General features: G+C 43.5%; 1 protein-coding gene across 2 annotated transcripts; it reads left to right on the top strand.

The window, feature by feature from the left end:
• Window positions 1-292: 292 nt before the first annotated feature.
• Window positions 293-26,626, top strand: Dnaja3 (DnaJ heat shock protein family (Hsp40) member A3). Of its 2 annotated transcripts, XM_051181338.1 has the most exons (12): window positions 293-539; window positions 3,023-3,156; window positions 4,928-5,011; window positions 8,107-8,307; window positions 9,803-9,955; window positions 12,016-12,163; window positions 12,619-12,683; window positions 15,962-16,090; window positions 17,668-17,783; window positions 18,382-18,479; window positions 24,782-24,897; window positions 25,519-26,626. In XM_051181338.1, exons 1-11 carry the CDS (start codon window positions 329-331, stop codon window positions 24,883-24,885), a joined length of 1,443 nt encoding a protein of 480 aa, XP_051037295.1. In that variant the 5' UTR covers window positions 293-328; the 3' UTR covers window positions 24,886-24,897; window positions 25,519-26,626. The 2 variants fall into 2 exon arrangements, with proteins under 2 accessions (XP_051037295.1, XP_051037296.1); XM_051181339.1 differs by lacking the exon at window positions 24,782-24,897.
• Window positions 26,627-26,938: the final 312 nt, after the last annotated feature.

Below are 26,938 nucleotides of genomic sequence, written 5' to 3' on the forward strand. Positions count from 1 at the left end.
AATCTGCGAGCCTGACGCCGCGTGGTCCTCTGGGATTTGTAGTTCCTCAGAAGGAAAGGTTCGCAGCAAGATTACAATTATTATATGCAGCCACATCACTCACAAGTAAAGTGCAGTATTCAATCGTACATCACAGAAATTCCAATACAGGGAAACTATACACGATGACATCTCCAGGGCAAAGCACTTATACTCGAGTACAACTCTAGGAACCGGCAGCGCGGACTCAGATCACTCCCTGCGCGCTACGAGTGCCTCGCCTCCGGAAGACGCGACCGGAGAAGCCGGGTAGGGACGGTCCGCGCAGGCGCAGTGTCCCCGGGCCAAGATGGCTGCGCGGTGTTCCCCACGCTGGTTGCTAGTGGCGGTGGGGACCCCCCGGCTGCCGGCTGCAGCGGGGAGAGGGGCCAAGCAGCCCCAGTGGGGCGTACTGGCAACATCGTTGGGTCGCAAGCTGAGCGTCTCTGCCTTCGGGCTTTCGTTGGGCGCTCACGGCCCCCGGGCGCTGCTGACATTGAGACCGGGTGTCCGTCACACAGGTGAGGGAGGCTTCCAGATCTCGAGTAGCGGCTCCTGGGACTAGAAAGAGCGACTCGCCTCGCTCTGACGACCAAGGTAGCGGGATGGAGGTGTCTTCCCGATCGAAAGAGGAATTGCTGGGGATACAGGCAAGCAGGAGACAGAGAGGCCAAGGTGCTGGCTACCCAGAAGCCGTCGAAGGGAAAGAGCTGCGTGGAGCCGGAGTGGTGAAACGCTCAGAAGGCCGTGAACCTTCACCTCTGTCAACAGTTCACCTCTCTGTCCAGGCCGCTGCTCCCTTGCCTTATTCCTTCGCTTTTTCTGCACTTTCTACCTTGTAATGGAAGAGGCAACTGCCATTCAGTGAGTGCTGGGTACTAGGAGATGTAGGTGCTTGGCCTCATTAAGGTCAAAAAGCTTGATTAACTGTCATTTCACAATTTGCATCTCTAGCTGGAGAATATAACCAGTCTTTTTTAAGTTCCTTAAGTCAGTGACTGTAATAATGCAGTTTAACATTTATTGAATAATTACTGTGTATGAAGTATGACTTCTCAGAATATTTCATGTGGCAGGCATTGTTACCCTTCCATTTTATGAAGAAACAGGTTTAGATGTTAAATAACTTGAAAAAGTTACAAATTGAGAAAGTAGTAGTCTTGGCATGCCACTCGCCTTCCTTATTGTTGGAGGTAACACCAAATCAGTGTGCATTAAGCTTTGAAATGCTTTAGCCATCATAAACAGATCAATTTTTGTCTTAAGAACATTTTTTTTTTTTTCTTTTGAGACAGGGTTTCTCAGTAGCTCTGTAGACCAGGCTGGCCTGGAACTCACAGGGATCATCTGCCTCTGCCTCCTTAGTGCTGGAATTAAAGGTGTACACCACCACTGCCTGGCTTAAATATTTTTGAAGTTGTTTGGGAGTTAATGTATATGTGTGTCTGTGTGGGTATGTGCTCTTGAGTACAGGTGCCCAAAGAGACCAGAGTCATCTGATTCCCCTGGAGTTACAGGCAGTTATAACTGCTATTCTTAGGAGCTAGGAACTAAACTTGTGTTCTCTATAAGAGCAGTATGTGATCTTAACTGTTAAGCTATCTCTCCATTCTTCATGTTATTTTGTTTGTTTGTTTGTTTTTCGAGGCAGGGCTTCTCTGTGTAGCCTTGGCTACCTTGGTACTCACTCTCTATACCAGGCTGACCTTGAACTGACAGAGATCCACCTGCCTCTGCCTCCTGAGTGCTAGGATTAAAGATGTGTACCACCACCCAGCTTCATGTTATTTTCATATACTGTGTTATGCCACCTATGTCAGCTACAATGGACATTCTTCATTGTATATCCTGATGCCACATCTAAGGTCATCAATTTTGTTCCCAAACTTAAGTCTGTGATCATTTCTCAAGAATGGTTTATGACATAAAAGTCTCCCAAGCAGAAGAAAACAATAACTTGCCACTACATTGGGTATTCTTGAAATAATGTAAAGAACAATCCTGGGTTCAAAAAAAGCAAGACATTTACTGGACATACTTTGGATAAAACAACAAAAAACAAACAGTTTAATAAATTTTTGCTACTATTGTTACTCATTGATGGGTTTAGGCATTCATCTTGTAATAGTTATCCATGGTTATCTACAGTTTCGTTTATGTTATCGAAATTGCTGCAGATGCCAAATTTTTGCCACCAATAGACTTGGGCAATAGAAGGAGTAAGGAGGGGTTAACCAGTCAGGCAGGTATCAAGTAAAGAGGAGGTTGAATATGGGATCACTAAGGATGCAGTTCTAATGTCTTCTCCATTCTGACTGAAGAAACAGCAATAACTCCTTTTTATCTTATTCTGATCCTTTCTGTTCATTCTCTTTTTTTTTTTTTTTTTTTTATTCTTTAACTTCTTTCTACATATGCTCAACTTCTCCAGCTGTTTATGTTTACTTTTTTAGGGGACTGCTTTTTGATACAGTGTTTCTCTGTAGCTTTGGCTGTCCTGGAACTCCCCCTGTAGACCAGGCAGGCCTCAAACTCAAAGGTCTTCTGCCTATGCCTTCTGAGTGCTGGCATGAAAGGTGTGTGCTGCAGCTGCCACCACCACCCATCTATGGTTTTTGTTGTTATCATTGTTGCTTTTAATTGGAAATGGTGTCATATATTCCAGGCTGACCTAGAACTTGTATGTAGCTATGTATTGAACTTCTGACCATCTGCTTCCATTTCCCTAATGATAGGATTATTGAGTATGTGTTCATTATGCACAGTTATGCTGAGTTTATTTGGTGTTGGAATCAAACTCAGGGCCCTGTGCATGCCTGGGTAGCAGTGTAACTACTGAACTATATCCCCAAGCTTTGCCCTTATTTGAAGTACATGAGTTTGGCCTGTAGTGTGCTCAGAAGGGAACAGAACCTATACCTGTTATTTTTTAGCTGTTCATTTATTTATAATTCCTCTTATTGAACAATTCCTAGACTAACTAACTTTCTCTTTTCATTTCCAGGAACAAAAAGTTTCCCTTTTGTTTGTACTGCCTCCTTCCACACGAGTGCTTCCTTGGCCAAAGATGATTATTACCAGATATTAGGAGTGCCCCGAAATGCCAGCCAGAAAGATATCAAAAAAGCCTATTATCAGGTCTGTGTTGGTCTCAGATTCACTGACAAGCCTATGGAAAGATTGCTGGTGATTTTTATATGTATGTGTCTATTTTATTTTAATTTTTAAAAAAGATTTATTTATTTGTATATATACACTGCTCTATCTGCCTGTATGCCTGCAGGCCAGAAGAGGGCACCAGATCTCACGATAGATGGTTGTGAGCCACCATGTAGTTGCTGGGAACTCAGGACCTCTGTAAGAGCAGCCAGTGCTCTTAACCTCTGAGCCGTCACCAGCCCTTTTTTTAAACTTTTAAAATTGTGTGTTTGTGTCTGTGTAGGGACATGTACACAAGAATGCAAATGTTCACAGTGAACATAGATTGCCAGGAGGTGGTGGCACACACCTTTAATCCCAGCACTCAGAAAGCAGAGGCAGGCAGATCTCTTGAGTTCAAGACCAGCCTGGTCTACAGAGTGAGTTTCAGGACAGCCAGGGCCACACAGAGAAACCTTGTATTTAAAACAAACAAACAAACAAACAAACAAACAGAGGTATTGGATTTCCTTGGGACTGTAATTATAGGCAGCTGTGAACTATCTGACATTTCTGAGAAACGAATTCAGATTTTTTTGGAAAAGCAGTTTGTGCTCTTAGCCACTGAGCCCTCTCTTCAGTCCAGATTGCTGTTGATCTTGTCTGGTCCCTATTGATTTGTGTACAGTCCACTTAGGCAGGTCCCAAGCTGCTAATCCTGTAGAGTTATCTGAGAAAGATGGAGTTTTGGCTGCTTTTGGTACACAATGAATGTGGTATCAGTTAATGCTGGATTTTGTTGTTTGTTTGTTCTTTGAGAAAGGGTTTCACTGTGTTGCCCTGGCTGTCCTGGAATTAGGTCTGTAAACCAGGCTGGGCTCAAACTCAGAGTTACATCTGCCTCTGCCTCTGGAGTGCTAGGATTAAAGGTGTGTACAATCACTGCCCGATTATTTTTTTAAGATTTGTTTATTTTTAATTTGTGTGCATGTGTATTTACCTTGTTTGTATGTGTACTGTATGCATGCTTGATGCCTTCTGAGATCAAAAGAGGCCATCAAATCCCTTGAAACTGGAATATTAGACACTTGTGAGCTGCTACATGAGTGATGGGAATCAAATCCAGTCCTCTGAATGAATATTGAATGTTTTTAACTGCTGAGCCATCTCTCCAGCTCCTAGTTAACTATTTTTAGAAGAGATTTTTGGTAGATGAAGAATATATAGATATGTGAAGGGATTATTTATTTTTCACATTTTAAATCTTGTTTGAAGAATTAGTTGCACAGCTGGGTGGTGGTGCACGCCTTTAATCCCAGCACTCAGAAAGCAAAGGCAGGCAGATCTCTTGAGTTCAAGGCCAGCCTGGTCTACAAAGTGAGTTCTAGGACAGCCAGGGCTAGCTACACAGAGAAACCCTATCTCAAAAAAAAAAAAAAAAAAAAACAACAACAAAAAAGTAAAAAAAAAAACTGGGTGTTGGTGGCACATGCCTTTAGTCCCAGCACTTAAGAGGCAGAGGCAGGCAGAGCTCTATAAGTTTGAAAACAGCCTGGTCTACAAGAGCTAGTTCAAGGACAGCCTTCAAAGCTACATAGTGAAACGCTGTCTTGAGAAACTTAAAAAAAAAAAAAAAAAGGAAAAAAAAAAAAGAAAGAAGACAGAATTTGTTGCTGTCTTAAGAGAGACAAATGCTATAAGGAAGCTTTATTGTTGTAAGTGTTTGGATTCTGCTTTATATCTATAGTGATTTACTTTTTTCCCCCCTTAGCTTGCCAAGAAATATCATCCAGACACAAATAAGGATGATCCCAAAGCCAAGGAGAAGTTTTCCCAGCTGGCAGAAGCATATGAGGTAACAACTTGCTGTGTGTCATCCGCTCCAGTGTGGTATTCTGTCTCTGCTGAGGTATTATGTTAGATGGGTCAGTGAGTATATGTATCTGCTGCCATGTCTGATGACCCTAGTTCAATCTCCAGGACCCACATGGTGGACAGAGAGAAGCAACTTGCACAAATTGTCCTCTGACCTCCAGCTGAGTGCCATGGCATTCAAGCACCCACATGTACACAAAATAACTAAATGTAATTTTTTAAAAAGAAGAGATTAGGAGTGGTGGTATATCTGTAATTCTAGCACTGGTGAGGCCAAGGTAGGGAAATTTCTGCAAGTTTAAAGGCCAGCCAGAGCTACACAGCCTGTCTTAATACAAAACAAGAACAGGGTTCATCTGTATCGTCGAAGTTCCTCCTCTAATTCATCTTCATAGATGATCTTGAGAAATCTCAGTTAGATTAAGTTAGCCGTTATTTGGTAGCAACTGTAAAAATGGAAAACCATATAAAAATAAGGGGGGGGGGACCATGTCTGTGAAAGAGCCATTGACCAGTTACAGAGTTATTGGAGAAAGGCCATTCATTTTAGTTAGGGTTTTATTGTTATGAAGAAACACCATGACCATGGAAACTCATTTAAAGGAAAACGTTTAATTGGGGCTGGCTTATATAGGTTCAGAGGTTTAGTCCATTATGGCAGGAAGCATGGCAACACACAGGCAGACGTGGTATTGGGGAGGTAGCTGAGAGTTCTATATCTGCATCGGCAGGCAGCAGGAAGAGAGAGTGACATGGGCCCTGGCTTGAGCCCACCCCCCATTGACACACTTCTTCCAACACTTCCTAGTAGTGCCTGTGACTGTCCAGAGGCCATTTTCATTCAAATACCATTCCTCTTGGACTTGAACTCCTTATCTCTAAAGGGTTTTGTGTATGTCAGAGTTTATATGTTCATGAACTAGATATCCACATATAAAAAGTATGAAGGTTTTATCCCTTGCCAACTACAGCTAATCTGTGCTGGCGCTTTCTAGAGAAGTAGAACTAATAGGGTATATGTAATCACAAGAGATTTATTAAATTGGCTCTTTAGATCAGTAGCAGGGAACAGGTGGCTGGAGAGATGGCTCATTAGTAAGAACATTAGCAGCTCTTCTAGGACCGAGGTTCAATTCCCAGCACCCACATGACAACTCACAACCATCTGTAATTTCAGTTCCAAGAGATCCATGCCCCCTTCTGGCTTCTGAGAGCACCAGGCACATGAGTGGTGCAGACATACATGCATACAAAATACCCATACCTATAAAATAAAAAAGTTGTCATTGTTTTCCAGACAGGGTTTTGTAGTTGGGTTTTTTTGTTGTTTGGTTTTTGTTTGGTTGGTTTGGGTTTTTATTCTTTGGGGGCCCACCACCCAGCTGCCAAATAAATACTCGGAGACTTATTTTTTCTTATGAACCCCCTAGCCATAGCTTAGCTTGTTTTTAGCCAGCTTTTCTAACTTAAATTTCTCTTCTATGTTTTGCCTCTGGGCTGGGTGGCTGGCACCAGTGTCCTATCTTCCTTTTCTTGCTCTTCCTTCTATCTTCTCTTCCCCAGTATAGATTTTCCTCTTACTTGTTCTCTGTCTGGCAGTTCCACCTGTTTCTCTCCTGCCTAGCTATTGGCTGTTCAGCTCTTTATTAGACCAATCAGGTGTTTTAGACAGGCAACATAACACAGCTTTATAGAGTTAAACAAATGCAACATAAAAGAATGCAACATATCTAAATTTAAAAAGGAAGAAAAAAAAGAATGCAACATATCTTTGCATCATTAAACAAATATGCCGCAGAATAAATGGATGTAACACTTTTATTTTTGGTGTTTTGGAACTAGCTCTTGTAGACCAAGCTGGTCTCCAACTCACAGAGATCCACCTGCCTCTGTCTGCCTCCTGAGTGTTGGGATTAAAGACATGAGCCATCATGCCAGGCTCATAAAAATTATTTGTAAAAGATGATCAGCTGCAGAGATCCAGGACAGACTACAAATCTACAGAGAAACCCTTGTCTCAAAAAGCCAAAATAAATACATTAAGAATTGGTGAAACAGTGTGAGGGATGTGGTCACACCCTGAGATGGCTTGAGCACTACCTAGAGCTAGCTGCTCGCTCTGCTTCCATCCTGGCCACACTTGTTAGTGCTGCTCACAGTCAGGGCAGGTCTTCCCAACAAGCCTAGCTTCAAAGTCAAGGAATTCCTCCTGTCTCAGCCTAAGTTCTGTGATGACAGTCCGCCTCTTCTGCCACTGCATTCTAATTTCATTTTGTCTGGAAACACCCTCAGAGACTTATCAAGAAGTTTGTAGTGGGGTGTGGCAGTACTCAGCTTTCATACCCTCACTTGGGGAGGCAGACCGGTGGATCTCTCAGTTTGAGTCCAGCCTGGACTATAGAAGGAGTTCCAGGGTAGCCACAGTTAACACAGAGAAAGAAACCCTGTCTCAAAAAACAAAATGAAAAAACAAGTATAGTTTGCCAGTTTTCTAGGAATTCCTTAAACCAGTGAAGTTGACAGAATTAACTATCATACCCTGAAAGGTGTGTTTGATGACTAATTTTTAACCTTTTTTTTTTTTTTTTTTTTTTTTTTTCTAGTTTTTGAGAGACAGATTTTTCTGTGTAGCCCTGGCTGTCCTAGAACTCACACTAGACCAGACTGGCCTCAAACTGAGAGATCTGCCTGCCTCTGCCTCCTGAGTGCTGGGGTTAAAGATACGTAACACCACTATCTGACCAATTTTTACTTTTTTTTTCTTCTGTTTTTATGGTCCTGAGGACTGAACCCAGGGCTGTGTGTATGCTTAACAAATACTCTACCACTGAGCTCTAATATTGGTTTTCCGTTGAAACAGTATCACTGTGCTGCCTGGGCTGTCTTCAAACTAATCTCTCCCTGCTTTAGTCTTCTGATTGATGGGATTACAGGCATTCACCACTATGCCTGGCTTTTGTGGAATGTTTTGCATACTTAGTAAATGTGAAAGACTTACTTGGTATGAGATGTTTTCTGTGTTCTGGGCCTTAGAAGACTCAGCAATGCCTGATTTCTGTGTCATTTCCACCGTAGGTGCTGAGTGATGAAGTAAAGAGGAAGCAGTACGATGCTTATGGCTCTGCTGGTTTTGATTCTGGGGCCAGCAGCTCTGGGCAGAGCTACTGGAGAGGAGGTCCCTCTGTTGACCCCGAGGAGCTGTTCAGGAAGATCTTTGGGGAGTTCTCATCATCTCCTTTTGGAGATTTCCAGACTGTGTTTGATCAGCCTCAGGAAGTAAGTTTTCTTGTAACTTATTTTTGTATTTTTGAGGAAGGTCTCACATAGCCCTGCTTATGGTAGAAGTCACTATGAACTCAACCTTGAACTCACAGAAATCTGCCTACCTCAGCCTCCCAGGTACCGGAATTAAAGACATGTCATCATGCACAGTGTAACTTATTTTAAACGGTCAACTTTTAAGCTTAAGTGAGACCCAATTTTAGTTTCTATTTCTCAGAAAGGCAATGGAATGATTCAGAGGCAGCCATTTGGCAGAAAGTTAGGGATATTTGAAAAATGTTCTATGTAATAATGAATGTATGTGATATTATGTTATTAATAGCTGTTTAATCAGGCAGAACCGAAGGCCATCAGAATCCATAGCAGAGTAATTTATCTAAAGCAGCAGCTCTCAACCTGTAGGTTGCAACCCCTTTGGGTTTGCCTCAGATATTTACTTTCTGATTCAAAACAGTAGCAAAGTTACAATCATGGAGTGGCAATGAAATAATTTTATGGTTGGGGATCACCACAACATGAGGAACTGTGTTAAAGGGTACAGCATTAGAAAGGTTGAGAATGCTCTAGATTATTCCCTGTTATTCTAGGAAAGCTCAGTCCAGCAGGAAGATACTGCTGACGAAATCTTCAGAGCTCCATCCTAATGAGACATTGTCAGGGTTGAGGAGGCAATAGAAATAAATGTCCCATGATCTAAATCAAAATTATGAGTCATTTAAGCTTTTTGTAAGTATTGTTCTAATTTTCATTCTGTTATTGTAAGAAAATACCTGAGACAACTCAAAAAGTGGAAAGTGAGGCTGAGGAGATGGCTCAGCAATTAAGAGTCTCTCTTGCAGATGACCTAAGTTCAGTTCCTAGCACCCTCATGGTGTTGAAAAACTGTCTGTAGTTCCAGTTCCAGGGGAACCTATTTCCTCTTCTCCTTGGGTACTAGGCACACATGTGATGCATATACATGTAGGCAAGATAAAAAACAAAGTGAAAAGTTTTCTTTTAGCTTATGGTTTTAGAAATGTGAACGGTCTGCTGACCTCACTGTTGCGGGGCCTGTTGTAAATTAGTATATGTTGTCAGGGAGTGTGGTAAAGTTCCTCATCTATCTGATCTTGGTTATGAAGGAAAAGAGGGCAGACTGGACAAATTTCCAGTGACATAAAACCTCCCACCAGACTCTTAATGTCTTCAAGATCCCTCTATCTCCCAGACACCACAGTAAGATGGAAGCCAAGCCTTGTGCTTTTGGGAGATATTCCGATCTAGGCCAAAGCAGGTACTACATGCAGGCATTATTCCAGCTGGAGTAAATTTTCACTTAATACATTTTAAAGTTTGTATGTGTAAAGCTGGGTCAGCTAAGTAAATAGACCCCATGCTTACCTGGCAGAGTGTACATAATCATGTTTGGTAGTTATGGAGTAACTGCAGGTACTGGCCAGTGCCCTCCTGTCCTAAACAGCAGAGTGACAGGACATGCCTCATTTTTTAGTACATCATGGAATTGACATTCAATCAAGCTGCCAAGGGTGTCAACAAGGAGTTCACTGTGAATATCATGGACACCTGTGAGCGCTGTGACGGCAAGGGGAATGAGCCTGGAACCAAAGTGCAACATTGCCACTATTGTGGAGGCTCCGGCATGGTAAGGCTACTTCATGGCTACCCCTATGCCTCTTGATAATGTTTCCCTCTCGTTACCCATCTTCTTGTGTTATTCCAACAATTCCTTTTTCTGTTCCAGAAGATACATTATGTAGCTATTCCTGGGGTTTAGGCTGGGTGCTGTACTGCCAACTCAAGCTGAGGATGACCCTGAACCTGTAATACTCCTTCCTCTACCAAGTGCTAGCATTCCACATTAGTTTTTTTTTTTTTTCCGGTGGGGGATGAGGGAATGGAGATTAGAGGAAGGATAGGGTTTTAATCTTTAACCCAGGTGGATTTTTAGCATCAGTCTCTTAAGTGCTAGGATTACAAGAATGTCATCATACCTGGTTATAATTTTTAAAAATATTTTTTATTGTTATGTTTATTGTATGTGCGTTTATACCATCGCCCATATGTAGTAATCAAAGGACAACTTATTGGAGTTGGTTCTCTTCCATCATGTAAGACCCAGTGTTTGAACTCAAGTCATTAGCCTTGGTGGCAAGTGCCTTTACCTTTTGTGCCATCTCCCTAGTCCATGCTACATATTGGGGCATTTGTTGGGTTTTTTTTTTTGTTTGTTTGTTTTTATTTTGTTTTTTGAGACAATTTCTCTGTGTATCCTTGGCTCTCCTGGAACTAGCTCTGTAGATCAGACTGGTCTCAACAGACATCTGCCTGTTTCTACCTCTGAGTGCTGGAATTAAAGTCATGGGCCATCACTGCCTATTTTTATTTTATTTAGCCTTGATGTGTAGTTCTGGCTGGCCAGAGATTTGATATACAGACCATATTAGTTTCAGATTCAGAATTTATCTTCTGTATTATATACAGACATTTCATATTTAGAGTTCTTGGGGCTATTTCTAATTGGTGAGCATGTTCTTGGAATGCTCAAAACCAGAATTCATAGTTTGTTTTGTTTGAGATAGGGTTTAACTCTATCCTAGGTTGGTTGGAACTCAATATAGAGCTCAGACTGACTGAACATGAGGCAGTCTTTGTCAGCCTCATTAATGCTATGAAAACAAATGTGACCCATCATGCCCAGCTAAAGCCTTGAATTCAGTTCCCAGCACATGCACATTTACACATATACATGGGGGATGGCCAGAAAAAGCCAATCACAATGATAATGTAAGTTTACTTAAAAGTTTTGACTTCAGAACTGAGTATGGTAGTATATACCTGTACTCCCAGCACTTAGTAGGTAGAGTCAGAAACATCAGAAGTTCAAGTTTATCTTCTACTACATAACAAGTTTGAGTCTAGCCTAGGCTATATGAGATATCCCTCTTCCTCCACCCAAAAACGTTAAAATTCGAAGTGTGAGCACCTGTACCTGTTTTCTTAGGCAGTGTTTTAGGGTAGCACACACATTCGAGAAGCCCATCCTTGCCCCCTCCCTCCTTCACACCCTTGTCTCACTTAAAATTTGAGATTATTGCTGGCAGGTGGTGGCACACACCTTTAATCCCAGCACTCAGGAGACAGGTGGATCCCAGTGAGTTGTAGGCCAGCCTGGTCTACAAAGCAAATTCCAGGACAGCCAGACCTACACACAAAAAACACTATCTCAAAAAACAAACAAAAGCTGGGCCTTTAGCCTGAGTATTCAGGAAGCAGAGGCAGGTGGATCTCTGTGAGTTTGAGGCCAACCTGTTCTACAGAGCTAGTTCTAGGAGAGGCTCCAAAGCTACACAGAGAAACCCTGTCTTGAAAAACAAAAACCCAAAACAAACAAATAAATAAAACTCAAACAAAAAAAAGTTACCATTCTTTGAAAGTTTCATATATATATAATAGTTTACTTTTATTATCCACACCCACCCCTCTCATTGGGGATGGAGGGTGGGCAGAGTCTCATGTAACCCAGGCTAGCTTCAAACTCACTATGTAGCTAAGGCTGGCCTTGAACTCCTGATCTCCTGCCTCTCCCCCCATATGTTGGGACCATAGACCTGTGCCACTTAACCTGGATATAAACTTTTTTTTTTTTTTTTTTTTAATAAAACAATGTCCCTGCATGTTGAGCGTTTTCCTTCTTCTCCTCAGGAAACTATCAATACAGGGCCTTTTGTGATGCGTTCTACATGTCGGAGATGTGGTGGCCGAGGCTCCATCCTCACAAATCCTTGTGTAGTCTGCAGAGGAGCAGGACAAGCCAAGCAGAAGAAGCGAGTGACAATCCCTGTGCCTGCAGGTGGGCCACTGCCCAGGAAGGAGATAGGCCAGCTCTGTTATTTGTTCCCTGTTGTCTACCTGATTGCAAAGCTAGACTTAAAGCCCTGGGTCTCCCGGTTGGAGGAGGAGCTAGAATCTGTTACAGTCTTCCTTTATACCAGTCATCCTTACAGTGCATGTGCCCACTCTGCTCCTACCTTGGGGTGCTGCAGCTCCTGTTCCAGTGTCCTGTTCTCTGTCTTCATGAAGTGAGGACTGCTTTTAACAGGAGACAAGCTAGTTATGTGATGACACCTGTTGAGTCTAGTACTCAGGAGGCTAAGTAGGAGGAGCACAAGTTTGAGTCAGCCTGAGATACATGGTGAGACCACATCTCCAAAATAAGGCAAGAAACCTGGTCAAGTAGGTTTCCTGGGTAGACATTGCTGTGGGATGCCCTACCATAACTGCTGTTCGGAACTTTTGTTCTCCTAGGAGTTGAAGATGGTCAGACTGTAAGGATGCCTGTGGGAAAACGAGAAATTTTTGTCACATTCAGGGTAGGTGCTTGCCTGTCAGCTTCTGCTGGGTCCTTGTTCTTAGAGTGGGTACAGCTGAGATTGCTCATTGCAGTAAGGTGTCACTGTTCCAAGTTCAAGAAAGGCTTCTCGGCGTGGTTATTTTCATGTCTAGACACAGAGCATAAAGCTCCTCACAACCTTGACAAGTTAGAAACACAGCTGGCTGGTGGTAGTGCATGCCCTTAGGCTGTTAATCCCAGCACTTTCGAGGCAGAGGCAGGTGGATCTCTTGTGAGTTTGAGACCAGCCTGGCCTACAGAGTGAATTCCAGGACAGCCAGGGCTACACAGAGAAACTCTATTTTGGGGGGGGGAAGGAAAAAAGAAACATAGGACACGAACCCCAGAACATCTGTGTAGGTGTGTGCTTTCTTGTTTGTTTGTTTTGTTTCAGGGTTTCTCTATAGCTTTGGAGGCTGTCCAGGAACTTATTCTGTAGGCCAGGCTGGCCTTGTACTCACAGAGATCCACCTGCCTCTGTCACCTGAAAAGCGAAACCTTTTTAAAAACCTTTTAATTGTTTGGTTTTTTTGAAACTTACGGTTTCTCTGTGTAGTCCTGACTGTCCTTGAAATTGTTCTGTGTACCAAGCTGGCCTTGAATTCAGGATCTGCCTGCTTCTGCCTCCTCTGAGTACTGGGATTAAAGACATATGCTACCATACCCAGCCAGAGATCAAATTATAATGGTATAGTCTTATTTGTTTATTTAACAATGCCAGAAATTAAATACACATCTTTCTGCATGTTAGGAAAGTGCTCACACCCTTCACCCCAAAAATAGTTTTCTCTGGTAACAAAAAGACTTGGACTCTAGGTATGTATCTGAGAAAAACGCATGTAACTGTAATATGTTTTGGGTAAGGGTCGTATATGACAGCCCTGTTTAATAGCAAGACACTGGTGACAAACCTGGTATTTGTAAAAAAGAAGTCATCAAACTGCTATATAGCAGAACATTTTCAATCTGTCAGAAGGAAAGAACCACAGTGAACATGAGGTACTTTGTCATCAACACAGGGGAGGAAAGCAGATTGTTACAGGCTGTAAAGTACAAGAGACTGTCTGCATAGTGTTGTGGAATATGTGAGATTGATTATGTGCTGTTCAAGGATGTAGAAAGACACAGTAAAAATAAAGATAAGCCTGTTGGGTTGATAAATGCCAATTTCAGGGTAATGGTTAACTGAGAACCGTAAATAGTTATATTTCTAATTTTTCTTTACCACCCTTTTTGAGCCAGGCTCTCCTTGTGTTGCTCAGGCTGGTCTGGAACTCATGACCATCCTGTCTTAGCCTCTAGAATGTTGGATCCAGCAAGTTTGTGATGTTTTAGTTCTGTCAGCTTGCTTATGGGTGTGCTGTTTGCTATATTTACTTTTCTTTCTTTCTTTCTTCCTTTTTTTTTTTTTTTTTTTCCAGGCTGGCTTTGCACACCGATCTTCCTGCCTCTGCTTCTGGAGTGCTGGGATTAAAGGTGTGTGCCACTGTTGCCCTGCTACTTTGCCTTTTTCTGTATGTGATATAGTTCATTACTTGAATCGTATGAGGTGTAGTGGTACATGCCTGTAATTTTAGCACTTGGAATGTGGAGACAGGAGGAACATGAGTTCAAGACCAGTCTAGGCTGTCCTTTTTTAAATATTTATTTATTTTTATGTGTGTCTGGGAATATACACATGAATTCAGGTGTTTCAGGGGGCCAGAGTTGTCAGATTCCTTAAAGCTGGAGTTACAGATGGTTATGAGCCAGGTAACATGAGTGTTGGGAATTGAATTCAAGGCTTCTGAAAGAGCAGTATATGTTCTTAACCACTGAGCCGTCTCTCTTGCCTGCCCTTCCAAAACTCTATCTTTAAAAACAAGACTAAAGATGAACACTAGGAATAAGACTCAGACTGTAGGTAAAGTGCCTTTCGTGCACAAGGTTCAGGATTTAATCATCAACACTGAATAAAACTGGCCATGTTGGGATTACTCCTGTAATCCCAGTACTTGGGAGGTAGAAACTGGAAGATCAGAAGTTTAAAGTCATCCTTAGCCTCACAGAGAATTGAAAGCCAGCCTAGCTTGAAGATCTCCTGTCTCAAAAAACATCCTCCCTCCTCCAAATAATAAAAATAAACCGAATAGCAAAGCTGGGTATAGTGACACTTCCCTGGAGTACCACTGTATGGAAGGCTGAGGCATAGGTTTATGAAATTCCATGAATTTGGAGCCTACCTGGGCTATTGTGAGATCATCTCTCAGAGACAGCACAGTACATAAAAATAGCATGAAGAGTGAATCCTCTAAACTGAGAAATCAAAAATGAAGGTAGTTGCTGGGCTACAGTTGAAGTTACTGATGATATGCAAGGCCCTGTGTTCTATCCCCAGCACCACAAAAATAAATAAGTAAATAGAATAAAATGGAAAGCCACATAAAGGCAGAAAGCAGGAAGATAGTAGAGGATTCAGCTACTTTTTTTATTTAATAATAGAGGGAAGGAAAAGGGCAGAAGAAATCAAGGGCAGGGACTATCTTTGAGATATGAAAAATAGTGTAAAGTCAAATGAATTCTAGTGCTGGCCCTTTGTCCTGACTTAAATTATTTGACCATATGAAAGATTTTATGGGTGAATACATGTGTGTCCATGAAGATAGAGGACAGAGATTGATATCTGTTGTCTTCTGATTCCTCTCTCACTTATTATTTGAGATAGTTTCTTACTGAAGCTGGAGCTCATTGATTCATCTAAGCTTTTTGGCTAGTGAGTACAAGAGATCTACCTGTTCATGGAGGGAGGGGTAGGAGGGAGGAGAGAGAGAGAGAGAACTTGAGAGAGAGCAGTGGCTGGGGCTACAAATGTGTACTACCATGCCCGGCTTTTACATGAGTGTTGTGGATCCTCATACTTGACATTTTTATCTTTGTAGATGTATTGGTAATAATTTTTCTAATTAGATAAGATTCATGGGAAAATTAGAATGCTAAATTGCATTCTTATTTCCGTTTGTAGTTGAAAGGTTGTGATGGAGTCTGAGGAAGTCTAGCCAGTGCTCTGCTGTGCAATGTGCATGGAGGCTGTCCCTCCAGAGCCTTGGGGTGCTGTCTCCCACTGCTGAGGTATAGGTCTTCCTGTGCTATGTCTTATTTAGGTGCAAAGGGGCTAAAGTGTGTCGGGCCCCAAGCTCAGGTCTGGCAAGACACGTGGCTTACATCCAGCCTCAGGTAGCACTTCCATAGTGGTCACACTTGTCTTCTCTTTGGTATTAGGTGCAGAAAAGCCCTGTGTTCCGGAGGGACGGTGCAGACATCCACTCCGACCTCTTTATTTCAATAGCTCAAGCTGTTCTTGGGGGTACAGCCAAAGCCCAGGGCTTGTATGAGACAATCAATGTGACGGTAAGAGGTCATGAGGACTGCTGTCTTTGTTTGCTGGCACCTTTCTCTCTTATCCTTCCTTCCTTCCTTTCTTCTTAGAGACTAATGCTTTTTATGTACCCTCAGCTGATCTTGAACTTGTAATAATCCCATTGCCTCAGCATTCCATGTGCTGTGATAACATGCATAAGATGGGAAATAGCTGAGGTTTCCAGCCTGTCAGGGATTCTAAGAGTAGAAGAGACATTGGAGCCTGTGGCACTTAAGAGTTTCAGGCTGTTCCTTGAGTAGTAATTACAACTCCAGGCCTTTCAGTTTACTGTTGGCAATGGTTCTTGGTCTGTGTCTCCTCTTACCACTGGTCAGGGTCCAGGAACTGAGGGCATGAGTTATGTACTGCAGTGGGTACCCTTTATTCATAGTCTCACCTCTGGTTAGTCTTGGGGAGCAGGTATCTTTGGGGCTATGTCTTAATCTATTGAGCACCTCTACTTTTTGGGGGGATTATTTGGTTTTTTTTGAGACACAGTTTCTGGACTTGAACTCACAGAGACTAACCACCACCTGGCTGTCTTTTTGTTTGTTTGTTTTAAAGATTTACTTTTTTTTTCTTTTTTAGATTTACTTATTTATTATGTATACAATGTTCTGGCATGTATGCCTACATGCCATAAGAGGGCACCGAACCTCATTATAGATCATTGTGAGAGCCACCATGTGATTGCCAAGAATTGAACTCAGGAACTCTGGAAGAACAGCCAGTGCTCTTAACCTCTGAGCTATGTCTCCACCCCCTTTACTTATTTTTTTTTTGTGTGCATTGGTGTTTTGCTTTCATGTTTGTGGATATGAGGATGCCAGATCCCCTGAAATTGGAGCTATAGACAGTTGTGAACTGCCATATGGATGTTGGGAATTGAACCCAGGTCCTTTGGAAGAACAGCTGGTGCTGTTAACCACTTGGCCATCTCTCCAGTCCCCAGACCACCTCTAGTTTGAATTGCAGCTGTAGTGGACAGCTTCCTATGCCCACCCTTATACCACTGTATTTGCCCTCAGTACCTTCTCCGGCCTGTGGGTTCGGGGACTCTGAGTTTGACTTAGGCCATGGCAGTGGTCACTATGGGCAGATACTCCCACCTCCATCTGGAGACTGCCTCTGCTTGCTTCTGCAGGGTCCTTGCTGTCCAGCCCCTGAGAGTAATGAAGCAAGCTTGGTTTCATACCTGCATTCAACTTTTTTCTCCCAAGTCTTTTTTTTTTTTTTTTTTTTTTTTTGGTTTTTGTAGACAGGTTTTCTCTGTGGCTTTGGAAGCTGTCCTGGAACCAGCTCTTGTAGACCAGGCTGGTCTCAAACTCGCAGAGATACCTGCCTCTACCTCCCGAGTGCTGGGATTAAAGGCGTGCACCACCATCTACATCTTTTGCTTCACTCCTCACATCTGTTTTATGGCCTCAGCTGTCCCACAACTGTGTGGCTGGCTTGTTCTGACCTCTCGGTGCAAATCCTTTATTGAAGACACCTTTCTCTGTGTAGTGAGAGATTTATTTTTGGACAGTGGGGACTGGGGAACATCAGTGTATTCCTTTTTCAATAGATCCCTGCTGGGATTCAGACAGACCAGAAGATTCGCTTGACTGGGAAAGGCATCCCCCGGATTAATAGCTATGGCTATGGTGACCACTACATTCACATCAAGATCAGAGTTCCAAAGTAAGTGTTCACTAAGACTATGGCCAAGACTTCCCGACCCCATAAACACAGACGCAATCAACAGGCACCCTTTGAGCCTTTTACTTGCCAGGCCCAGCACCCAGCTGTTCAGCTGCCCTTTGAGCTCTTGGCTTGGGCAGGGATTTTTCTTCCTTGAAGTCAGTTTTGTTCAGCTTGTTTCCCATCTGAGCAGGGGATATAGCAGGTTGGCTTCATTGAGTTGTGGAAGTATAAAAAGAATGACACATGGATGCCAAACTCCCGATGTGTTCTGGGTAGAGTGGCACACAGCACGAGGTGTGCCCTGATCCTCCACCTGGGGAGCCAGTTCTAGCCCTTGTGTCTTTTGTGAGATTACTTTCTTACCTGCTGCTCATAGACACACAAAGAGTGTGGAGGCCCTAGCCCCACCCTATAAGTGTGTAGGTAATGACAGTTGAAAGTACTCAGTTTTAGAGAGAAGCTCTGACATGTGGCCCTTGGACCCTCATCACTAGGTTTGTGTGTACTTTGCCTGAGTCAGAAACTTAGTTTCATTGTGTCCTTTCAAGGGCTGCCTGGAGGAAGTGGTTGGCCACTAACTGTTCTTGGTCCACAGGAGGCTAACCAGTAGGCAGCAGAATCTGATCCTGAGCTATGCCGAGGATGAGACTGATGTGGAGGGGACAGTGAATGGTGTCACCCAAACAAGCACTGGTAAGAGGCCTGGGAGTAACATGGTAACATAAGGGACCTCTGAGTCTCTGAAGGGTTGACGGACAATTCAAAGCATGTTTGATTTCTAGCTGAGTTTTCATGGGCCCCAAAAAATGTCCTTAGAAGAGGTGATTTGTGGGAGTGTAAACATACTCTTGAAGCTTCTCTTTGACTGCATGCCTGTGCCCAGAAAGCACAGGGTTGCCTCCTGCCCGGCAGCTCTATCTCAGAGCTGTTCTGAGTTCTAGCCTTGGTTCTGCCATTTGCCTTGTGAAGTTGGGCACTTCCCTCCAAAGTTCTTGGAGCAGTTTAAGAGTGAGAGCATTTGGACATATCTGTGCCTTCCTGACCTCAAACACTTCACCAGGATTCCAAAGTAAACAATGGTAATGACAATGTAAAAATCCTGTCAAAGGACAAAGCTTTGATCTCCTGATTCAGTGAACAAATTTGTTACCCAAGCTCAGATGTTGTGCTCTGTGAACACAAGTGGTTTTGATGTCTGGGCCGAGGCTTTACTGTGGCTCCTGTGGCTGTATTTCAGGTGAGGCTTCTGTTGACTGGGACAGGGCAGGGCAGGGCAGGGCAGGCTGTGCCCAGACTGCACATGTTTCTACCACATTGCATCATTTTGTTTTTGTGGGAACTTGGATGAGTTCTCAGATCTGGAATGACCTTAGATTAATGTATGGTAATTCACATAGGGTACTCAGACCTGGGGCAGCTTTTCCATCAGGGTAGAGGGGGATGAGTTCTGAGAAAGAAGACAGTAGTGGACATGGAAACCCCAGCAGCCTTTCCTGTCTATAGCTTGACCAAACAGCAAGTGGCATTTATTTTAATGTTGGATAGATGACATAAACACATATGGAAGGGGGGGTGTTAAATGAGTTCACCAGACCCAAGATAAATGATATATAGGTGTTTATTAGGGAAGAACTGCCCTTCCAATGCTCTCCAGAACCCAAGCATGAGAGCCACCCCCTTCTCTATCTTAATGGGTCACTTCTGCACCTGGAACCATGCCCAAAGGGTTCACTGGCAAGGCAAGATGCCACTACAATTTCCCTTTTTTGTCTAAAGAAGGAGGTTTTAAGCCTGATATAAAAACTATACACAATGATAACAAATATCAAGTATATTTTAGGAGAAGGAAAGGTAAAAACATACATATACTTCTTTCTTTGTTCTTATTCATTTTTATTTGTTTGACATGGCCTTGGCTTCTAACTTGATATCCCATTGCTTAGCCTTGTGAGAGCTGAAATTAAGGTTTGTGCCACCATATGAGCTCTTTTGTTTATCTTTTAAACTAAATAGAAAGTGGGAGTATTTGTTCCATAGAACTCTCATTATGTACCTGTAACTTCTTCCTGGCATGTCCTAAGATCTCATATGTGAGATTTGTTCTGCACACAACTGCTTTTCTCTCTTGCCCACTGGGCTCAGGTTGGGGCATGGGCATTTCCCCATGGCAGAATGTTGATAATATATTGTTTGTTTTCTGAGACAAGAGTTCTCTATATAACAACCCTGGCTGTCCTAGAGCTCATGCTGTAGACCAGGCTGGCCTTGAACTCAGAGATTTGCCTGCCTCTGCCTCCCAATCCCATGGCTGGGATTGCACCACCACCACCGGCACTATTTTTAGTCTATTAACCTGTTGTCATTGTTTTCAAAATTGCATCCCACTGGGAATTTGACTCCCAGGTATGATCTTATAAAATGGCTCAGTTGATGAAGTGCTTGACTAGCATGCCTGAGGCCCTGCTTGGATTTAGTCTTCAGTACCACAATCAACAGGTGTGGTAGTACACACCTGTAACCCCAACATTTGGGAGGTGCAAGCAAGAGGACCAAAAGATCAAGAGTTAAAGGCTACCTTAAGACACATGAAACCACCCCCACACTAACAAAATAATACAAAGAGGGCCTGATGAACTGAGCTGAGCCCTGGAATCCCCTTAGTGGAAGAAGACCAGTTCCTACCAAGTTGTCCTGACCTCCACATGCACATGGTTTAGCTGGGCATTGTTTTACACACTGTAAATCCCTACACTCAAGAGGCAGAGGCCAGAGAATTACCAGAAATCCAATGCCAGCCTGGTTTATATAGTGAGTTCCAGGCAATCCAAGGTTACATAGTGAGACTGTGTCTCAACACCCCTAACAAAACAAACAAACACATAAACACAACTTTGTCACCTGGGTTTGAGTAAGCCTCTCCTTAGGCTGTGAGGAAAATTTCTCTTAGAACCCACTTGTAGAAGTGCTGCAGTGTATATAACCAACCCATTTCTAGACCCGTTTGCCAACAGTCAGTTTTTTCTAGACCAAAAATCTCTCTTATTGCAGACATTTAACAAAATTGTAGGGGTTTTTGTTTTAGTTTGGTGATTGGGGCTATTATCCGGCTGGTTGTTTTAGTTTGGTTTTGTCTATAAGACAGCCTTGCTATGTTGCTGAGACTAGTCTGGAATTCAAGACCATTCTGCCTGAGACTCCTGAGTGGTAGGGAAACTAGGATTTTTACTAGAAGTTGTTTGCATTCCCTAGCTAGATGTGTGACATGAAGGGATGCAGAAGAATTGGGAGTTCAAGGTCGCCCTGCCTCAAAAGAAATAGCAACAGCAGCCTTGGGCTCACATTTGTGTTCTAGGCATCTAACATATATCCTGTCTCCTCCTGCCCCAGTTAGCCCTCAGATAGCAGTCTGAGAGAGAAAATAGTGTATTTGTACAGCTGGTTTGTACAGCCATTGTTCAGTACTCAGAACTGGTCACCAACATGCAATTCAGAATTTCAAAGTCTTTGTGCTGGGGGTTCGTGGGGAATATTGGAGGGGAGACTAGGGGGTGGATATGATCAAGATACATTATTTTCATGCATGAAATAATAAATTAAGCCTTGGGGTGGTGCATACCTTTAAGCCCAGGACTTTGGAGGCAGAGGTAGGAGGATCTCTGAGTTCCAGGACACCCAGGGCTACACAGACAAACCCTGTCTCAGAAAAAAAAGAGCAGAATTTGGGGAGAAAAGGGTGGCAGTCAGTGTGTGTTTTTGTGCCCCACTCAGAGCCTAGGTTTAGTGGTGAGATGGTTCATGGTCTTTGTCACCGTCAACTGTGAAGCCTCAGACAAACTACCTCTCAGAACCTCTATTTTCTCTCTAAGTTGGGAGTAACAATAGCACTACTTATGTGAGCAAGGTGGCTTAACCCTGTCACCCAGGCACTTGAGAAATTAAAGCAGGAGAATCAAGAGTTCTAGGTCATCCTCCACTACATAATGAGTTCCAGGCAGGCCTGGGCTACATGAGACTTGTCTCAAAAAAACAAAACATGTAGTGTGTCTAAGCAATTTGAGATAAAGTGGTAACGCCAGTGGTGTGGTACCTGTCATGTATTAGAAGTGCCATCAGAGGTAACTTACAGTGTTTACACACTAACTTTGCCATCTATTTACCAAAGATATGACATGCAAATCTCCTGTTCTTTTTGTCTTAGAGACTCTGGAGGGATGGGAAGCCTATGATTTATAGATGTGTTAAAAAGAGTCATTTATGTTACATAGACCTCTCTATATTAGAAAAGGGAGTGCTCAGAATTGAAGCAGGGCATACCTAGCCTCTGGGCCTCCAGGCAGGAAGTGTTATGCACAGAGTGAGCAGTGTGAAGAAGGCCTAGAGCTCAGATGTACCCTACTAGTTTTGATTACCCAGATATTGTTTTTTTCTACTTGTGGTTTTTTGAGACAGGGTTTCTCTGTGTTTCCCTCGCTGCCCTGGAACTCACTCTGTAGACCAGGCTGGCCTCAAACTCAGATCCTCTTGCCTCTGCCTTCCTAGTGCTGGGATTAAAAGCATGTTACACCTCTACCTAGGTATCCATATTCTTTTTTAAGCGTTTTTCCTTTTTCTTAAAGATTAATTAATTTTTTACATGTGTAATTTTACATGCGTAGTTATTATATATGTAGCATTTTGCCTGCATATCTGCCTGCATGCCAGAAGAGGCCACCAGGTCTCATTACAGATGGTTGTGAGCCACCATGTAGTTGCTGGGAATTGAACTCAGGACCTCTAGAAGAGCAGCCACTGCTCTTAACCTCTGAGCCATCTTTCCAGCCCCTTATGTGTGTGTATGTGTGTGTATTTTTTTAATGTGTTCTGCATGCACGTATGACTTGTTATCATGTGCTTGCCTGGTACCCATGGAGACCATAAGAAGTCATTGAATTCCCTGGAACTGGAGTTAGAAATGGTTATAAGCTTTCAGGTGGGTGCTGGGAACTAAATCCAGGTCCTCTACAAGAGCAGCAATCTCTTGTCTGCTGAGACACCTCTCCAGTCCTGATTGCCTGGATCTTTTTCAGCATTTTGCTCAGAACACCATTCCTTTTCAGAGGGCACGCCCTAGCTCTATATGCTCAGACAGAGTGAGCTGTGGTCCTGCTGTTTATGCTGTACCTATATGTTGTGTGAACTTTTCTTAAGGCAATGTAAGTGAACAAATGTCTGCTCAACCCAGATAGGGAACTAATGACAGACTAAAGTAGTTCTGCCCGTGTCTAGTTTGAGAGAACCAGTGAATTTTTTGGGTGTACTTCCAGACACCCAAAAGGGTGTCTTACCAAAGAACCAAAGAACCGAGGTCAACCAAGATCACACACCTCCATGCAGCAAGTGCCAGCCCCACCTACCCATGCCTAGTTGCCCAAAAGGGCTACTTACAGGAATGTCAGTGACCCCCAAGAAACTCACACTACAGAAATGTCTCATACATGGGTAACAACCTAATGCAAGCTGCATCATGGGTTCCCCTTTCAGTTAACCTTGCAAAGGAAGAGAATTACAGTATTCGCTATTATGTTAGACAAGTGTTCCACAAGTCTGCAGACCCCACCCCACCCTTGTTCTTAGAGCCATGCCTCTGAAGAGCCTCAGTTGACTCAGACCTGATAGCTGTTGGAAGCTGGAACTACTTTATTTTATTTTGAAATAAGGCCTTGCTGTGTAGCCTTGGCTGGCCTGAACTCACTGTATAGACCAGGCTAGCCTCAAATTCAAAGAGATCTGCCTGTTTTTGTGTCTCAAATGCTGGGATTAAAAGTATGCACCACCACACTAGGCTCTCTTAATTGGTTGTACGCTGTACAAGGGACTGTATCAGCCACATTAAAAACATGCTCTATAAGACAGTTGAGGTGTCTCAGCAACTAAGCCTCCTTGTTAGCAACACTGGCCGTCTGAGTTTGGTCTCTGGAGCCTACTTGATGGAAGGACAGAACTAACCTTACAGGTTAGATCTCTCATCTCCACACATACTCTGCTGCATGCACCTATATATGGACCCTCACACACATACATGCACACACAAAATAGGTAAGTGTAAAAGTTACCAAGCATGGTGGCTCATGCCTATACTTTGGCATAGTGGAGCAGAAGGACCAGTCTGGGCTATACTGAGTCCACCGCAGCTTGTGCTGAGACTTTGTCATAAATAAGGAAAAGCTAAAGCAAGCAAAATGTTGTAAGTGTATAGTTTAACTCATAACAAATGTTTGTCTTCCTCTTTCAAGGTTGGCAAGCTTCTCGTGCAGTTAGGTAATCTCAGTCTTGGCCCTAAAAACCCAGCCATTACTGTGCATTACCTGCAGCAGTCAGGGTTAGATGTCAAATTGTGAGAGACAATGTGAGGTGTACAAGAGTGCAAGAGCAGCTCCCTCATTGGTTATGTTGGGCATTTTAATGTGTAGAACATAGGCAGTGGGTTCAGAAATTGGATATTTTCTTGAGGTTCAATCCTTATCTTGTAGCCAGTAGTTTGATGGTTAAAAGTCTGGGCTGGGTTTGAGCTCAATTCTACTTCCTGCTGGCTGGCTCTGGGTCTCTTGGTGGACTTGATAACATATTGCTTCAGTGTACATGTGGCTGTGATGTGTACACATCAAGTGTGCTGGTGATGAGCTGTGTGGCTTGGCCTCCTGGCATTTAGTGTTGCTTTGTTGTTAATTTTCAGATTACAGTCAGTCTCCTCCCCCTCCCCCTTTTATGGGTCTGTGACTCCAAGGAGAGTTGTGGTGTCCTGAGGCTGAGTGTCCCATTTGTTTCAGTCTGATATTAATATTTTAGGTATCCCCCTGCCAGCCCGAGAGTGGCCCCTGTGTTCCTGGAGTGGCCCCCGGCTGCTCCTTGAATGCCAGCCCCATGGGCAACTAGGCATGGGTAGGTGGGGCTGGCACTTGCTGCATGGAGGTGTGTGATCTTGGTTGACCTCGGTTCTTTCTACTGTTTGTGCCCAGGTGGCAGAACCATGGATAGCTCCGCAGGAAGCAAGGATAGGCGAGAGGCTGGGGAGGACAATGAGGGATTCCTTTCCAAACTTAAGAAAATGTTTACTTCCTGATACCATGCTGAGGTAGGAAAACCTGTGAGCTTTCTTCCCCTGTTTCCCTCTGTGAATTAATCTCTCTTCTGGTCATTTTAACCAACACTGAACCCCACCCTGCCCTACCCCAGAAGTCAAGAGAGGTGCCAGTCAAAGATGTAGTAAATGTGGCATTCTCTCATCGCTTAGAGCAGAGCATGTGGTACTTAACCAGCACACGGTGGAGCAGGCAACAGGGGCCAGTCTCTTCATTTGAATTTAGATTCCTTCCTAGATGGGTTGAATTTGGGGCTGCCTCATAGCCCTCCTTAGGTCATTTCCCAGGAGCTCTTGTCCCCCAGAGGTGAAACCAGCTTGCCCACAGTCTAGAAGGCAAATTGTGGCGGAGCCAAGCCTAGAACTCAGATCTCCTCTGCTTCCCACTGCTTTTAGCACCTGTTGTACCCAGGCAGGGTAGTGCTGTACAAGTCTGGGGCTGCTGTGGAGGAGTGCTTGTTTTCTATGCCTGAAGAAACACTGTCATTTATGCTCACCCCAAGTCCTGGGGCTCTTGACCCTTGAAGCACAGCCATTTTCCAGGGATTAACAGAGCCTTCTCACATCGATGTGTTCTTCTGAGATGTGGTGTAACTGTTTGTCTTCTTGTCTCAGGAAAACGGTCGACTGGAAACTAGATCAGGAGCAGCAGTCCCTCTCCATGGCCAGGGCATCTGACACAGGAGAATACCAGAACAGCAGCACAGAGCCTTGTCTACAGAGCCCTGTGAACCACCTAGCAACTGCAAAACTACGTGATGACACATCTCTGCATAGAAGGTCATGTTGATAGCCCCTAGGCGGTGATGTGTGGCCTTCGGGCTGGTGGAAATATCCTGTCCACCTTAGGTGATTTGCTTCTAGCTCAGGCAGTGTAAAACACTTGGACTCTTCTTGCAGCACTAAAAATAATCTGGAATTGCATGTAGTAGAGAGCTTAAAAAAAAATTAAAGGTCGTGCTTAAGCTTAAAATGAAGCCTTAAGCTGCACACGTTGTGATTAATTTCCCTCTCAACAAACCTCATAGAGGTTCTGAGATACGTCCTTCCTGACATGTGGTCTTCTCTAGGACCCAGGGGCAGCACATCCTTCCTGACAGGCTCTGCTGAGGTATCTGTCACTCCCCTTGGAGTCAGTTTGTTTTTGTTTTATTGAAGGTACCAAGCAGCTGGAGAGTGGGTGCTAGGGCTCTGGGAGGCACACTTGTGCAACACAGGCCCTCTGTCCACTTCACCTCAGCTGATTAGATTGTTCTAGTTGGGTGTGGGGGTGTTTTCTGCCCTGTTGACCAAAGTTAGCATGGTCATCTGGGACAGCCTTCAGCCTCTGGAGACCCAGAGCTTTGCCAGCCAGGGCTCCGTTCTCCCCTCTCCCGCTGCTGACGTTTGATTTCCAAAGTGTATTTAAATTACTCAATGGTAAGAATCATTGTCTTTTCCTGTGTGAATGTTCAGAGGGGAAAGCACAGTGTCATGGTGAAGACTCTTCGCTGTGTAAAGCAACCTATTTCCAGCCTCTGCTGGTAGCATGTTGCGGTTTCTGTGTTCCAAGGTTCTGGAGCTACTGTAAGACAGCCTAATGAAGAACACTTTTCTCTGTAGTTTCTTTCTTTTCCTTTCTAATTTACAAAGTAAAGCATTTCTTAGTGTCTGCTTTAATGTAAAGTGATTCTGTATCAATGTAAATAAGATGATCTAGTACAAAAGATATTTAAAACCAAAACTGTGGTCATTTCTTCTTTGGGAATTCAAACTAGCTTCTGCAGGTGGCCCAGCAGGGGAAACAGGGGAGTAAGCTGGCAGCATCTGATTTCTCTCTCTGCCAACAAGGTGGACCTAGTCACTGACAATATAGATCTCCTACTCCCATTTCCAGAACAGGCCCTTGCCATGAGACAATGTTCCTCTGTGAACAAACTCTTGAACCTGGTAGATTGGAGAGTCCTGCTGAGAAACATGCATGTGCTCACTGTATCCTTTGTTGATCTTCTCTTTTCCAGTCTTTGTTTTGCTATGTAGCCCAAGCTGAAACTCC

This window comes from Phodopus roborovskii, unplaced genomic scaffold (genome assembly GCF_943737965.1).
Source record: "Phodopus roborovskii unplaced genomic scaffold, PHOROB, whole genome shotgun sequence".
NCBI classification, from domain to species: domain Eukaryota; kingdom Metazoa; phylum Chordata; class Mammalia; order Rodentia; family Cricetidae; genus Phodopus; species Phodopus roborovskii.